Source organism: Capsicum annuum, chromosome 4 (genome assembly GCF_002878395.1).
Source record: "Capsicum annuum cultivar UCD-10X-F1 chromosome 4, UCD10Xv1.1, whole genome shotgun sequence".
Classification (NCBI taxonomy): domain Eukaryota; kingdom Viridiplantae; phylum Streptophyta; class Magnoliopsida; order Solanales; family Solanaceae; genus Capsicum; species Capsicum annuum.
Window position 1 is genome coordinate 74,229,059 of NC_061114.1, and position 14,727 is coordinate 74,243,785.

Here is a 14,727-nt window from a genome sequence, read left to right on the forward strand (position 1 = left end):
ATCTTTAAAAACCTGACCTTAATTTAATTATTTCTTTTTTTGTATCCTGCATTGAAATATATTTGTATAGTTATTATTACCTGTTATTTTCACTTATATAAATAAATAATAGAGTTTTGATTATTATTTAAAAAATTATTTTTCTCATTTTGTTAATTTACTTAATTACTTCATTATGGAACACTATTATTTCATATAATTAATTAATATTTCTCAAAAGATAATGTTTATATTTTTATGAAAAATTTATTACATGAATTCTTAAAAAAATAAAAATATGATTTTTAAAGAAGAAAAAAAAAAAGAAGTTGCTAATGAAAGGGTACAATAGGTATTTTAAAGATTTTATTAAGATAAAAGAGAGAGTTTAATTATTGTTAAAAATTGAGGAAGAGTTAAATTTTTAAAGTAGAGTTGGGAGATGAAAACGATTTTCAACATAATACTATTGCCTAAATCACATGGTTAATAGTATGTTGGTTAAGAAAAATGAGCTCAAAGACCATCTCAAGTCTTTAATTAAAAAAAAGGAACAAGTGAGTCCCACAATATTAATAAGTTAAAAAAAATAAAATCGCTTAAACAACTATAATAGTTGTTTGACAACTGTATTAGTTGTCTTAATAACTAGTAAAGTTGTCCAACAACTATGCAAAGTTATCTGTATTAGTTGTCTCAACAACCAGCAAAGTTGTCCAACAACTTTGCATAGTTGTTGAACAACTTAGCAAAGTTGTCAAACAACTTTGATTGTTGTTGAGACAATTTCTATAGTTATTGAGACAACCTCTTTAATTGTTGGAGCGAAAATGTTTAAGAAAAACTGAATTTTTTTTTTGGTCCCCTTTACTTAATTTTTAAAACTTGAAGGACCCTCACTTAATTGAGAAACTTATTTGTTTTTTTTAATTCAAAGTTCCATGTTGGTTTCTATTAGTAAGATGTGATATATTGTCATATAAGACGCATGTATCTATTTATTTAAATTTACCTAAATTTAAATATTTACTTGTGTGATGCAAAGTTTAAAACTACATATGGAAGATGACGTTAAGTTAAATGTACTTTATCAATTATAAAAAAAGAAGAAGCATACCTTGCCTAAAAATGAAAAAGAAAAAACGTTTTTTCTTTTTCTTTTTAATTATTATTATTATTATATCCACAAACCTCCTCATTATTATTTATTTATAAATAAATAAAAAACCGTAACGTATTACTCCCTCACTCTCTCTCTCTCTACTATTCTTTGCTTTCTTCTTCGTCTTTTTTTATACATCGGAAGAGAGATGCTTTATATCTAGTTGTCTTTTCCTTCCCCTTTTTGTTCGGCGATCCTTTTTAGCTTCTTTTAATTTTTTCAGTTTTGGGTTTAATAAATTATTAGAGAATATGGGTGTAGTTCTTGCGGAGGAGTCTGGGCAAACCCAGAATCAGACTGCTGTTGTTGTTGATAAGAAGAAAAATCGTCGATCTAGAGGACGATCTAAGCAAAATTCTCCTCTAACAGGTATAAATATATATATGTATATATATATATATATATATCTTCTATTGCTATTTTTGCAGTTGGAAATAAATGCTAGTTGTTTTATTGTATTTGGCCCCCCAGGGAAGAGGGGGTTACTATGTAAATGCTAAAGGCAATTGTATGTTGTTTCTTCATTTTATTAGTTAAATACTTTTTGCTTTGTTATTCTTCGTAAGTGATTCTATGTATAGTTTAACAGAAACTATTTCTTGAATTGCTACAAGTTATAATAGCACCTCATTTACCTTTATGTATAATGCTCAGTACTTAAAATTGATCAAGCTATATTTGTGTTTTGTCCATTTTTCTTTCTATATTATGGTGTGTTTTTAACTTGATATACTTAAAGCAGTACCATCTATTTGTTGTAGAAGCATAAACTCTGATATTAAGCCTAGGGTCTATCGGGAACAACCCCTCTGAGGTAGTGGTAAGGTATGCGTACACTCTACCCTCAATAGACTCCACCAACCCAGTGGGATTAGGGCAGGTGGTTATGGTGGTTGTTGTTGTTGTTGTTGTTGTTGTTGTGTTGTGATTCTATGTATAATTAATGCAAGACAAGCATACCTAAATTAATCATAGTTTGCTATTTGCGGTCATGTACCCAAATTAATTGCCTAAGGAAATTAGAAGTCTATTAGGATTTGAAGTTTATGAGTTTACATAATGGCGAAGACACCTTAATACCCCTTCATTCAAAATTCACACTATCTAGATAGGCTAAGCACCCTAGGGTATGACCTAGTGGTAAATGAAGTGGGTTGAGAACATCTTAGGTTCAAATTTCAGCAGAGACAAAAAAAGGTGATTCTTCTCATTTTTCTTAGCCTTGGTGGAGAAAGATACCTGATATCTATTGTTGGGAGGTGGTAAGTATCCCGTGGATTTATTGATGCGAGGAAGATGGGTACGACGGTTATCAAAAAAAAAAAATTATGTATAGTTACTATATGTTGAATCCCTTGATATTCTCATGTGTTTTAACTTTTTCACATTTTAACTCACCGGTCCTATACCAATCGCAAGTTAATAAATAATAATAATTGGATTAAGGAACAGTCTTGAGTCGGGGGTCTATCGGAAACAACCTTTCTACTTCTTCTGAAGTAGTGGTATGAACTGCGTACATCTTACCCCTCTAGACCCCACTATGTGGGAATACACTGGGTTTGTTATTGTTGTATAATTGGATTAAGGAACAAGTAACAATATATATAATGTAATATATATTTAAAAATAACGAACTACTTGGACATAACACATGAATATATAAACGTTATCACTACAATTGTACTTAGCGATTTGTCATGTTTTGAAAATGCTTAATGACATGGTACACTTTCAGATGTTTCATTTTCTATTAAACAACTAAACAATCATTCAAAATTTCATCATCTCTTCTTCTTCGCAAGTCATTAATAATATGTTTCTCGTAGAAAAATCTCTTTCCATTAATGCAGTAACATAACAAATTTTAAAGCCTCAACCCCTTCTTACTTTTTACTCTTTCTTGTTTCAGAGTTGATTTTAGAGATTAGAATTTGGGCAGAATCGATACTTTAGCAAGTTTTTGATTCACCCATTAAAGTCAGTTAATAATATGAATTAAGTGAATTGTTTTACTAAAATACCCTTTAACATATGCATAGAAAGATGTAAAGAAGTTATTGAGCCGAGGGTCTATTTGCAACAACCTCTCTAGCCCACAAAGGTAGGTAATGGTCTGCGTGCACCCACCATCCCTGGACTCCACTTGTGGGACTATACTGGGTAGATTGTTTTTGTAAAAATGTAAACAAGTTGAGACTCCTTAGAAATTTGTTCAACACTTGTTAAACAACGGTAGTTTGAAAAAAGAATTATGTATAAACGTTATATCTTGGAAGATCACTTTTTTGGGAATAAATTAAAGAGGTTAAAAAATCGCTTCAAAGGGAATGCAGGGAGTATTTAACTGCACTTTTTTAGTTTGACTTGTTATTTGTAAAAGGAGAGAGGCAGAAAATGTATTGATCGTCAGCTCATCGAAGGTGGTGGCTTTAAATAGCAACGTACTTGGAAGTTAAAAAATGCAATGTATGGAAGTTAAAGCTAAGTGCAATATATGTAAGTAGAGCCTAAAGTACGCAACAAACAAATGGAAATACAAGTTGAAGTGTGCAATGAATGAGGTAAAATTTTAGCATATGCATCGAATGGAAGTGAAAGTTCAAATGTGTTTAAAGGAATTTATCCCTCACTGATTGAGTGAGCAAAGTTTTAGGTGGTTCCTCACTAGCCACAGAACCAATAGACTGTTTCATTGTTGGGTTCCTAGCTAATTATAATTAAGTATATAGTACTTTCTTGATATAAATATAGGCTTAGGCAAAAGCGATTGAGTTCCCGTGATACCATATCCTATGCTATAGAGATCCACCTTTGAAGGGAATGAATGTGTGCAACCATTACTGTGTATGTGGGGTTCTTAATATAGATGTCTGCTTGCTTGTGGTTTATTGTTATCAAAAGCAAAATGCGCAAAAAAAACTCTTAAGGTTTGTTGGGGTTTTAAGCACAAAACGCGAATAAAGCGTGGGCTTTAAGGGTAAAAGGCACAAAGGGAGAAGAAAATACAAATATGTGTTTAGTCTAAGATTAATAATTATATGCCTGAATGGCAAATATATGAATCAAGAAATTGAAAAACAAATACAATAAAGTGAAATATTAATTGTTTAGGGTCGCCTCTTTATAAAAGGCACATTGGCAAGGAAAAATATACTTTAGAACTTTGATGACGATACTGAAGCGACATATTAAGCCAGGCGAAGCGCTCAACACATTTTGATCCTCACTTAGGGCTTAAGCGCGCCTTTGATAACACAGTTGTGGATGTGTTTAGAAAATATATGAGCTTCACTCCTATTTATCAAAATAAAAAGAATTTGGTATAATTTTAGAGATGCACCTTCAGTTTTGGCTTTGTAGCACTAACCTCCTTGCAATTTGAGATATTTATAGCCACCTCACTAATTTTCATTTTCTAACATACTTGAATGATAAATTTTCTATTATATTTCCACAAATACCCTCTTTGGTTGAACAAGAGGATATTAGCTATTATTAGATTGCAGAATATTCTTCAATTCATGTAGAATTCTGATATGGAACTAACAGTATATGAAATAATAAGATACACTCCCCTGCATTTGTGGAGTTTATCTACTTAAAACTCGAAAGGAACAACTTTTAGAACACAAACATGCTTTGTGACTATTTTCTTTGCAGTCTCCGATTGTCTCTTCCATTAATTTTATCTCGTTATTTCCACAGAAGCTTTTGATCTTTTATTGTAAGGCGTTTGAATTGAAAGCTATGAATACAGGAACAAGAAACCAAAGATGAACACAAAAATCATTTCTATTAGAAAGTTCATATCAGTTTGATCTTAAAGTATCCGGTTCAATAAGGAATCAAAATTATCAAGGCATTGTTTATTGTAATTCAGGAAAATGGTGCATGCTATTTAACTTTATGAGATGATAGTTGATAGGAAATATGTAATACCAACTTAGATGAAGAAATAATGGCGTCATGAATAGGTTTGGAGAGAGGAGACTAAAGGGAAAGTCTTTGAGAGGGTTTAATGTCATAAAAGGGTATATTTGGAAGGTTCTAGAAAATTCACCATTTAAACATGTTTAGTTACAAAAATACCAAAACAAGGGAGGTGAGTGTTACATCACAAATCACAAGGGTAGTTAGTTTTATCTAGGAAAACGTGGAGGTCATATGTGATTAGAGTAGCTACTCTCCTCGGACGACAATAGTTCGGTGAAAACTAGAGCTTGATGCGAGAGTTGAAATGCATTTATCTTCTTGTGTGTTCTTTTATGTTAATTGTTTTTCACTTTATGTTTTTTTCAAGTTGTTACACTTCTTGTTTGGTTTCTGTTAAAATATGAGTAGGAATAAGAATAGTACATGGAATCCTACTTGGAAAAAGATTATAATGTAGTGTCCTACTTAGAAAAGAACTGAAATGTAGTGTCTATAAATAGGGTCTCAATGTAATAATGCAGGTATAACAATTCAATAATATTCTTCTCTTATATTTCTCACATGGTATCAGAACTTCCATGATCTTGGTAAAGAATCAAATAGTTTTCGCTGCTGGTGGGTGGATATAATCCATATATGTCGCCCATCATGCCAATGATTATGTTAATATCGTGCATCTATCCAGTGACTACTTTCTCATATCAGATTTGCGTAGCACCGTACATCTTTCCGGACTATTCTCATCTTTAATTTGTGTAGTACCGTGCATCTTCTTAGACTACTTTCTCATATCTGAGTTGCATAGCACCGTGTGTCTTTCCGATGACTCCTCAGGTTTGATTTGCATAGTTCTGTGCATGCGTCTTTTTGATGTCTCCTTAAATCTGATTTGAGTAGGGCTGTGATATCATTTTGACCCAACCCATATAATTTTTATTTCTCTGTAGGGTTGTGTCATCATTCCAACCCTACCCATATAATTTTTCTTTCAGTAGGGGCGTGCCGTCATTTCGACCCTACATATATAACTTCTATTTTGCAGTAGGGTTGTGTCATCATTTCGACCCTACCTATATAATTTCTCTTTTTCAAATAGGGTCGTGCCGTCATTTCGACCCTACCCATATAATTTCTCTTTTTCAGTAGGATCGTACTGTCATTCCGGCCCTACCCATTCAATTTCTATTTTTCTGTAGGTTCGTGCCGTCATTCTGATCATATCCATATGATTTCTCTTTTCCCGAAGGGTCGCACCATGATTCTGATCCTACCCGTATAATTTTCTCAAATTTTGACCACTTTTCAGTTGTCAAATCTAATAATCCGATGGTTTCAACACTGTTCTCGAACCAGTTTTTTGAGAATTTACTTTATGATAGGTTCGCCCAGTCCTGCAAGCCTTTCCATTAGCTTTGTTTTGGATTTAGATCACCGGAATGACGACCTTCGTCAGTTTTCTAGTGTGATCTGTCAGACCCCTCTCTACCTTTTTGGGGGTTCAGTACAATTTCTGCAAACATTCATCGCTGATTTTCGATTTAGTCCTATGACTAAGTCTGAACCCTTCGTGATCTCTTCATGATGAGATCAGAATATCAAACATCACTTTGGCAAAGAGTCTCATCATTGATTACCCGAGTTCATCATAAGAGGATTAAGCACATTGAGATTAATTATCACTTTGTCACAGAAAAGATACTCTTAAGAGATATTGTTGCAAAATTTGTGAAGTCGAGTGATCAACGTGCAAATATCTTCTCTCTCACTGGTCATCATATTAATTACATATGTAACATGCTTGGTACATATGACTTGTAAGCACCAAGGGGGAGAGTGTTAAAATATGAGTAGGAATAAGAATAGTATATGGAATCCTACTTGGAAAAGGATTGTAATGTATCTTACTTGGAAAAGGATTGAAATGCAGTGTCTATAAATAGGGTCTCAATGTAATAATGTAGGTACAACAATTCAATAATATTCTTCTCTTATATTTCTCACAGTTTCTTCCTTCATAACAGTATGGATTGTGTTTTGGAGCAGTTTGTAGCTTGTAATTTGTAATTTCCTCTCACTTATTTGAGCTTATACTTGCAACAGCAAGTAGTTCGCTGACTGGCTGTCTTGGGGAATCGAATTTCAAGGGAGGTGTTCTCATCTTGGATCGTGAAGGATCTAAAGAGCTTTCATTGACTAGAGCATCAAACATTGCTTTCACTTCGTTGCCCGCAATGCGTTTAAATGAGCCGGCAGCAGACTCTGAAAGTCTCCCTGTGCAGCTAACATTTTCACCTGGTGTTGGTGATCAAATTCATTCAGGTTCATGCCCAAACCCCATTGTGTATGGTGACCCGCCAATGACTTCTTACCCACAGAGGAAATATTTTTCTTCACATTGGCCAGCAGAAGCTGTTCATAAAGCACTAGAGGTCAGCCCATAATGTACCTGAAAACTTGTATATTGGTAGATAAGTAATTTTAAAAATTTGTTGTTGAATGGTAGTTTGATGATACGCTTTTGTGTTCCGCAGAAGGGTCGTGTCTTTAAAGCATTGTTTCGTGTCAATGCCCACAATAGACTTGAGGTAATCTGTAGTAATGGATTCAATTTTCTATTTGCTGCTCCATTTAGTCGTTCATTAATTTGATAATTTGTGTGATGCTTTCGTGAGAAGCTTATTTATATAACCCCTGCTTCTCAGGCCTATTGCAAAGTTGATGGTGTGCCAACGGATTTTCTTATTAATGGAGCTGCAGCTCAAAACAGAGCCGTAAGTCTGGTGTATCTTTTGTCATTGAGGAGTCATTTATGTGTCAGTTTATTTGTTGGTCACTGAGTGTGCCATCTGCAGGGTTACATTTTCTTTTCTACAATCTATTGCAGGTTGAAGGAGACATTGTTGCTGTTGAAGTTGATCCTCCTTCTCTTTGGACTAGAATGAAAGGATATGCTGGTGTTGAGAATTCGGCTTTGGTAGATGATGGTATGTTGGACTCTGACAATTCAGACTTTGTCAGAGAAAATTGCAAAGGGAAGAATAAGGTTGACACAGACTATGATTTTAGGAGCTGCGGAAATTGTTCTAGCCCCTTCCAAAATGTGTTAGGTTGTAGAAAGAAGCAATCCTTTGGAGAAATTTCAGATCCTGAAGAAAAGGTTCCAGAGGATAATGATTATATGAATAGACATAATTTGGTTGCTCCTAAACCTTCCATAGTTGGGTGCTATAGTGAAATAAATGATGCTATGCTTACGACAGAGAGATTGGCAGCTGCTGTGAATTCCTTCCCATCTAAACGACCAACAGGTAGGGTTGTTGCTATACTTGAGGGGTCACCTCGTCGGGACACAATCGTCGGTTTTCTCAGTGTCAAGAAGTGGATGTGGAGTAGAGAAGGTAACAAAAAGGATTTGAAGAAGAGTAAACATTTATCGACTGCCTTGAACTGTCAATATCTCTTGTTAACACCAAATGATCCTCGGTTTCCCAAAATGATGGTGCCGTTTAAGAGCCTGCCAGACTTTGTTTTAAAAAGATTGGAAGTTGGTGATGTATCAGTGGAGATGGACCTTGTAGCTGCACGGATTGCAGACTGGGCTGAAGAGAACTATATTCCAGAATCTCATGTCACTGACATATTTGGACGAGGTGGAGAAGTGCAGCCACAGCTTGCTGCAACCTTGTATGAGAATGCAATTGATTCTTCAGAATTCTGTCAAGAGACCCTATCATGTCTTCCAAGTATTCCATGGAAAATACCTAAAGAGGAGATTCAGAGTAGAAGAGACCTCAGAAATTTGTGTGTTTTTACAATTGACCCTGCTACTGCCACCGATCTTGATGATGCACTCTCTGTTGAAACGTTGCCTGATGGTAATTTTAGAGTTGGGGTCCATATTGCTGACGTCTCATACTTCGTTCTTCCAGACTCAGCTTTAGATGAAAATGCCCAAGCGAGGTCAACAAGTGTGTATTTGTTGCAAAGTAAATTGCCAATGTTGCCCCCCTTGCTCTCTGAAAATCTGGGTTCACTTAATTCTGGGATGGAAAGACTTGCTTTTTCTATTTTTTGGGAAATCAATCAATCTGGGAAATTTATCAACCGCTGGATTGGCCGCACTATTATTCAATCTTGTTGCAAGCTCTCGTACGAGCACGCTCAGGATATTATTGATGGGTTGCTTGATGATCCAAGTGCTTATGAAGGAGAACATTCTTGGCCAGTGTTACATGGCCTTTTTAAATGGTCTGATGTTGTTACATCTGTCAAGAACCTTTATGAAATCTCTAAAATGTTGAAGAAAAAGAGGTTTGAAGATGGAGCGTTATCACTCGAAAGTCCCAAAATAGTTTTCGTATTTGATGAAGAAGGGATACCTTGTGATAGTGTGCTCAGTGGAAGGAAGGAGTCGAACATGCTTGTTGAGGAGTTTATGCTTTTGGCTAACAGGACAGCTGCTGAAGTTATAACAAGAGCTTATCCTTCTACTGCACTATTGCGACGGCACCCTGAACCCAACCCGCGTAAGCTCAGAGAGTTTGAGTCCTTCTGCTCTAAACATGGTCTGAGATTGGACACTACTACTTCTGGCCAGCTTCATATGTCTTTGGAGTGCATTAGACGAGAGCTCGCGGATGATTCTGTGTTATTAGATATTCTTATGTCTTATGCCTCAAGACCCATGCAACTGGCAGCTTACTTCTGCAGTGGAGATGTAGAAGATGAAAATGATAGGGGTCATTATGCCCTTGCTGTTCCTTTATACACACACTTCACTTCTCCGCTCCGGCGCTATCCAGATATTCTGGTGCATCGGATGCTTGCTGCGGCTGTAGAGGCTGAAGAGGTGTATCTGAAGCTCAAGTTGTTGCAAAATCCATATGGTGGAGAAATGAGACGCCAAAGATGTTTGACAGATGTATATTTTGATAAAGATGCAATTGGATCACCTGAAGCTCAAGAAGAATTATTTGCTGCAGCATCAAAACATAAGGTTCCGTGTGCAGAAACTCTTGCTGGTATTGCTTCCCATTGCAATGAAAGAAAGTTGGCTTGCAGGCGCGTGAAAGATGCTATGGAGAAACTCTACATGTGGGTACTTCTAAAAAGAAAGGAGGTACGTAAAGTATGTTTAAAGCATTCTACTCTTTAACCACAAATGAAGGATGGAGGGTAGCAATTGGTGTTGTGGGATGAGCTCTAATTAACGTGCATGTCAAATATAAAGGCTGGTTTAGAATTGACATGATTAACAGATATCTTTCGCTAATATCAGATCTTCTGCCCTTCTTTCGTTTTTGTGTTCTGTTTTTGGATGGGGTGGGTGATGGCGGGGCAGAGGGGGTGACAAAAAGTCAGATCTTCTGCCTTGTGTTTTCATATTTCACCATCTGTGATTCCTTCAAGCTGTCAGTGCACCTGAGGTTTAAACCCAAATTGCTTTATTTTGGTGCCTGAAATGCTATCAGCTCTTAGCTGAATGTTTGTAAGTTACAGCTTTGAAGCTGATTACAGCCATTGACAGAAGAGTAGGTAACGGCCTGAACTTTGTAGTTCTTTTGAGAATTTAGCAATTTAGCACGCACATAAGGCTTGTTATATTTTGAGTATAGAACATGGATTGTTTTGGAAGTACAGCAAAGCAGGGTGCAAGAAAGACAGGTTAGGGGGCTGAATTTACAGCCCAAAGAGCAACACGACGCTAGAGAAACTTGAAAAATTGTCATTTCAATTTAAGATACTAAATTCGTTAGCATCTGTTTGTAAATCTCAGATCTTGAAGCTGATTTTAGCCATTGAAAAATGAGTAGGTAGTGGCCTGAACTTGGAAGTATTTTTGAAAATTTAGCGAACACACAAGGCTTGTTATATTTATTTTTTTTGGATAAGCAAGGTGGTTTTATATATGAAGCCAACAGGCGTGCCGGAGAAAAATGAACTGTTCCATGCAAAAGTTAGTCCGTGCTGACTTTGTAAGGAACTGAGGAATTTGGCTTGTTATACTTTGAGTAAAGAACATGAAGAAATTTAGAAGTTCACCGATGTAGGGTGTAAGGAAGTTAGGGACTGAATTTACATCTCAAAGAGCAATGGGATGCTAGAGATCCTTGCACTTCATGCTGTGCTGCAAGTCTTTTTGTATGGCAAATTCTAATAGCTTTACATCGGAAAAATATGGGGTTCTTCCTTGTACTGTATAAAAAATTTTAGGATCAAAGTAGTCCTCTGATAACTTGTGTCAATCATGTATTGAAAACGAGAGGGCTGAATGGCAAAATAATATTGATAGTTTGTGCTCCAACGGAAAAAGAAAAGATATTTTGTACTTTAGTTGTTCTCCGAGCTACGTTGCTCGAATATGGGGGCAGCACCCAACACTGTGCAGACCTAGAAATTGTATTCGTCATCCCCTAGATCTTAGGATTTGGGGATACATATATGAATGAGCACGGGTGTTAATATAACCAATATATATTGATAGTGTAGCACCCAAGTTAGGGTAACCAAATTAAGTATGGATCCTACACCCAAATTGTGTCAGATTGGGTGTGTGATGGATTTTGAAGGACCTGAGCAACACAGGCTGCAAGTTTATCTATAATAAGTTGCAATAGCTTTACATGGGGAAGATGTGTGGATTACATAACCTGATTATTTGTATAGACCTTTTCCCTTGTTCTTTGTTAAAATTTGCACGAAGAATATAGTCCTTTCACCTCTGGTCACTTATCTTGCTTCATCCTTGTACATTATTGAATTTGCGAGGCCAAGAAAAGTCTGTTGATTATACATGTGTTATATTCCACGCAGATATTTTTCTCAGAAGCAAGAGTTATGGGTTTGGGACCGCGATTCATGTCATTGTACATTCACAAGCTTGCTGTAAGTACCTTAATCAATTGATCTATTTAGTATTTACAATCCAGAAGTTTCCTTTAGGATCAGCTTCCAGCATGCTGTTCATGCCTTTTCTCTAAATGTCGTTGTTTATACTTGTGTGTCTGATATGCCCTATTCTCTGATTGTCTTGATTATATTGTTTTGTACATGCTTTCAGACTGAACAGCGCATATACTATGATGAAGTTGAGGGACTGAATGTGGAGTGGCTCGAGGCTACTTCGACTTTGGTACTTAGTCCGTCTACAAATAAGCGCTTTAACAGGAGGGGTAGTCCAGGGAAGTGCAGGTCACTTGAAGAAGTAGCACTTCTCCTTAGCCCATGTGAGCTGAACCAAGAACTGGATTTGTGTGGACCAAATAATAGGGAAGGGAGTGGTGTGTTGCAAATTGGAAATGCTTCAAGATCTCGTCTTTCTGGTATACCAAAGATTGAACCTGCTGTTTTCCCTGTGACTCTGCGACTCCTTTCAACAATCCCTGTTGCTCTTCACGCTATTGGAGGAGGGCATGGGCCCCTTGATATTGGGGCTAGGCTGTTTATTAGTTCATATTTCAAGTAACTTGGCCTTTATATATGTGAATATCACTGGTTAAACTGAAGTTGAAAGTGTGATATCTTGGAAGTACGTGCAACGCTGGTGTATAGAAACCAAGGTAGTTTATAGGGCAACTAGAATTCAGATCTTCCGACTAGATTGCTTGATGCGTATATAGCAAGGGCTCAATGCCGTCTGACAGCTAATAGGAGGTGTAGATAAATGTGGTCTTTCATAGTGGCTGTTTTTAGCGAAAGCTACCTCTAGGATATGGCACTTGTTTTTGTTGGCCGTCTCCTTTTTCCTGTATAAGTTACCCGACTGTGTTGCATCTGGCATTCTAATTGTCTGATGCTAATTTCAGAGACAAATTTCTGTTTAATGTTTCTCCTTCAGGCTTCTGCTGGACTAGGACCCATTATTTTTGAAGTTGGGGGGTCCTTAACAGCTCTACTTTTGTATGGTCATTGATTTCGGGCTGTAATTCGTGGCCTAAATAAGTATACTGTACTTTTTCTTATAATTCGGGGCGGACATAAGTATGCCTACAAAAGTATACTGTAATCGGAATGTGAAACCCTGAAATGGACTTTTGTATGGTCATTGATTTCGGGCTGTAATTCGTGGCTTACATAAGTATACTGTACTTATTCTTATAATTCGTGGCCCACATAAGTATGCCTACATAAGTATACTGTGATCTGAATGTGAGACCCTGAAATGGAAATGAATACCCATTTGAGAGAATGGGAATAATGTTGATGCATCTGATGGTGTTCTCATTTGCCAGAGCTTTCCTTTGTTTGGATGGTGGTTTTCCATGGTTTCATAAGGTACGATACTGTATGGTGTTGTATTGTTCAGTATAGTACAATATAATGTTTGGAGGGACTATATTGTTTGCTGCTGTTTGATAACATTATTGTTTGGTTTGTCGGTATGGTACTGTATTATAGTTGATAAGTTTATTAAAATATCCTTAATTATTATAAATATTAAATTTATTAATAATTGGTAATAAAATATTTAAGATAATTTTTTGCTGTTAATTTGTCATAAATTATGTCATGTTAATACAAAGTTATTAAGTTCATGTAAATTCTAATAAAATCAATAAAACAGTAATCAAAATAAATGTAATTGGATTTATTTTTTTGATAGTAACTAATTTCATTTTTTTTGTTGGTGTTTTGAAATAATCACCTAAAACAGTACAAAGTTTGAAAGAATCTTTTGTATATGCTACCAATGTGTTCTGTATGGTGGAAAATGTTTTTCAGTGAGAATGAGAATAAGATCGAATAAATAAGAATAAATTGTTTCTTATTTATTTTTTTGTATTTGTTGTGCAAGTAGAAAAGTGTTTTATAAAAATATTGATACATATTTAACACAACAATGAGAACGAATAAGAAAAGGAAGGTGGGGTAACGAAAAAAATTTTTCTTTTAAAAAATGATTCGGGGTGGGGTGGGGTGGGTGGGTGGGGGAGTAGTAGTGGAGTGGGTGTAAGGGTGGGATATGATTTTATTTTTAAATTAAATTAAAAAATATTTTTTTTTTGTGTGTATTGGGTGGGGGTGGGGTAAGAATTTTTTTTTTTTTTTTGGGATATTAATCTAAAAACAACGTTAAAAGAAATTGATTTTAGGGTGGTGGTGGTGGTGGTACTGAGAAAGCAGAGAAAGATTGAGTAAATGATAAAATAAGATTATGCAATATTAAGTAAAAACATAATTGAACAAATAAATAAGGAAATCATGGGATGGTTACCACTATTATCAACAACAACATATTCAGTATATTTTCACAAAGTGAGGTTAAAGAGGATGGTAAAGTGTACACAGTCCATACCACTATCTCAGATGACGTAGAGAGACTGTTTTTGTTAACTCTCGATTCAGGATATATAATAGTATAACCAATAAAAAATATAAAAGCAAACAATAAAAAAGGATATCACACAGCAAGATAATAAAGGAAATAAGACACCCACAAGGTAATACTGCAAAATAGCTATTCAAAATCATAGATATCACCAAAACACCAAGAACAAGAGGCTACAAGAAACTACAGGCATAAATACAAACAAAACACTCTACCCTACTATTACAGATGTACTCCTACCTACTAACCTTCTACCCTAATCCGCGTCTTCCACACCTTCATATAAAGGGTCACGTTCTCTATAAGCTGTAACTGCTCCATG

At 35.7% G+C, this 14,727-nt stretch overlaps 1 protein-coding gene across 1 annotated transcript; it reads left to right on the forward strand.

The window, feature by feature from the left end:
* Nucleotides 1-1,186: 1,186 nt before the first annotated feature.
* Nucleotides 1,187-13,284, forward strand: LOC107867979 (DIS3-like exonuclease 2). Its single transcript, XM_016714503.2, has 7 exons — nucleotides 1,187-1,510; nucleotides 7,178-7,506; nucleotides 7,609-7,662; nucleotides 7,780-7,848; nucleotides 7,962-10,196; nucleotides 11,891-11,962; nucleotides 12,138-13,284. Exons 1-7 carry the CDS (start codon nucleotides 1,393-1,395, stop codon nucleotides 12,540-12,542), a joined length of 3,282 nt encoding a protein of 1,093 aa, XP_016569989.1. The 5' UTR covers nucleotides 1,187-1,392; the 3' UTR covers nucleotides 12,543-13,284.
* Nucleotides 13,285-14,727: the final 1,443 nt, after the last annotated feature.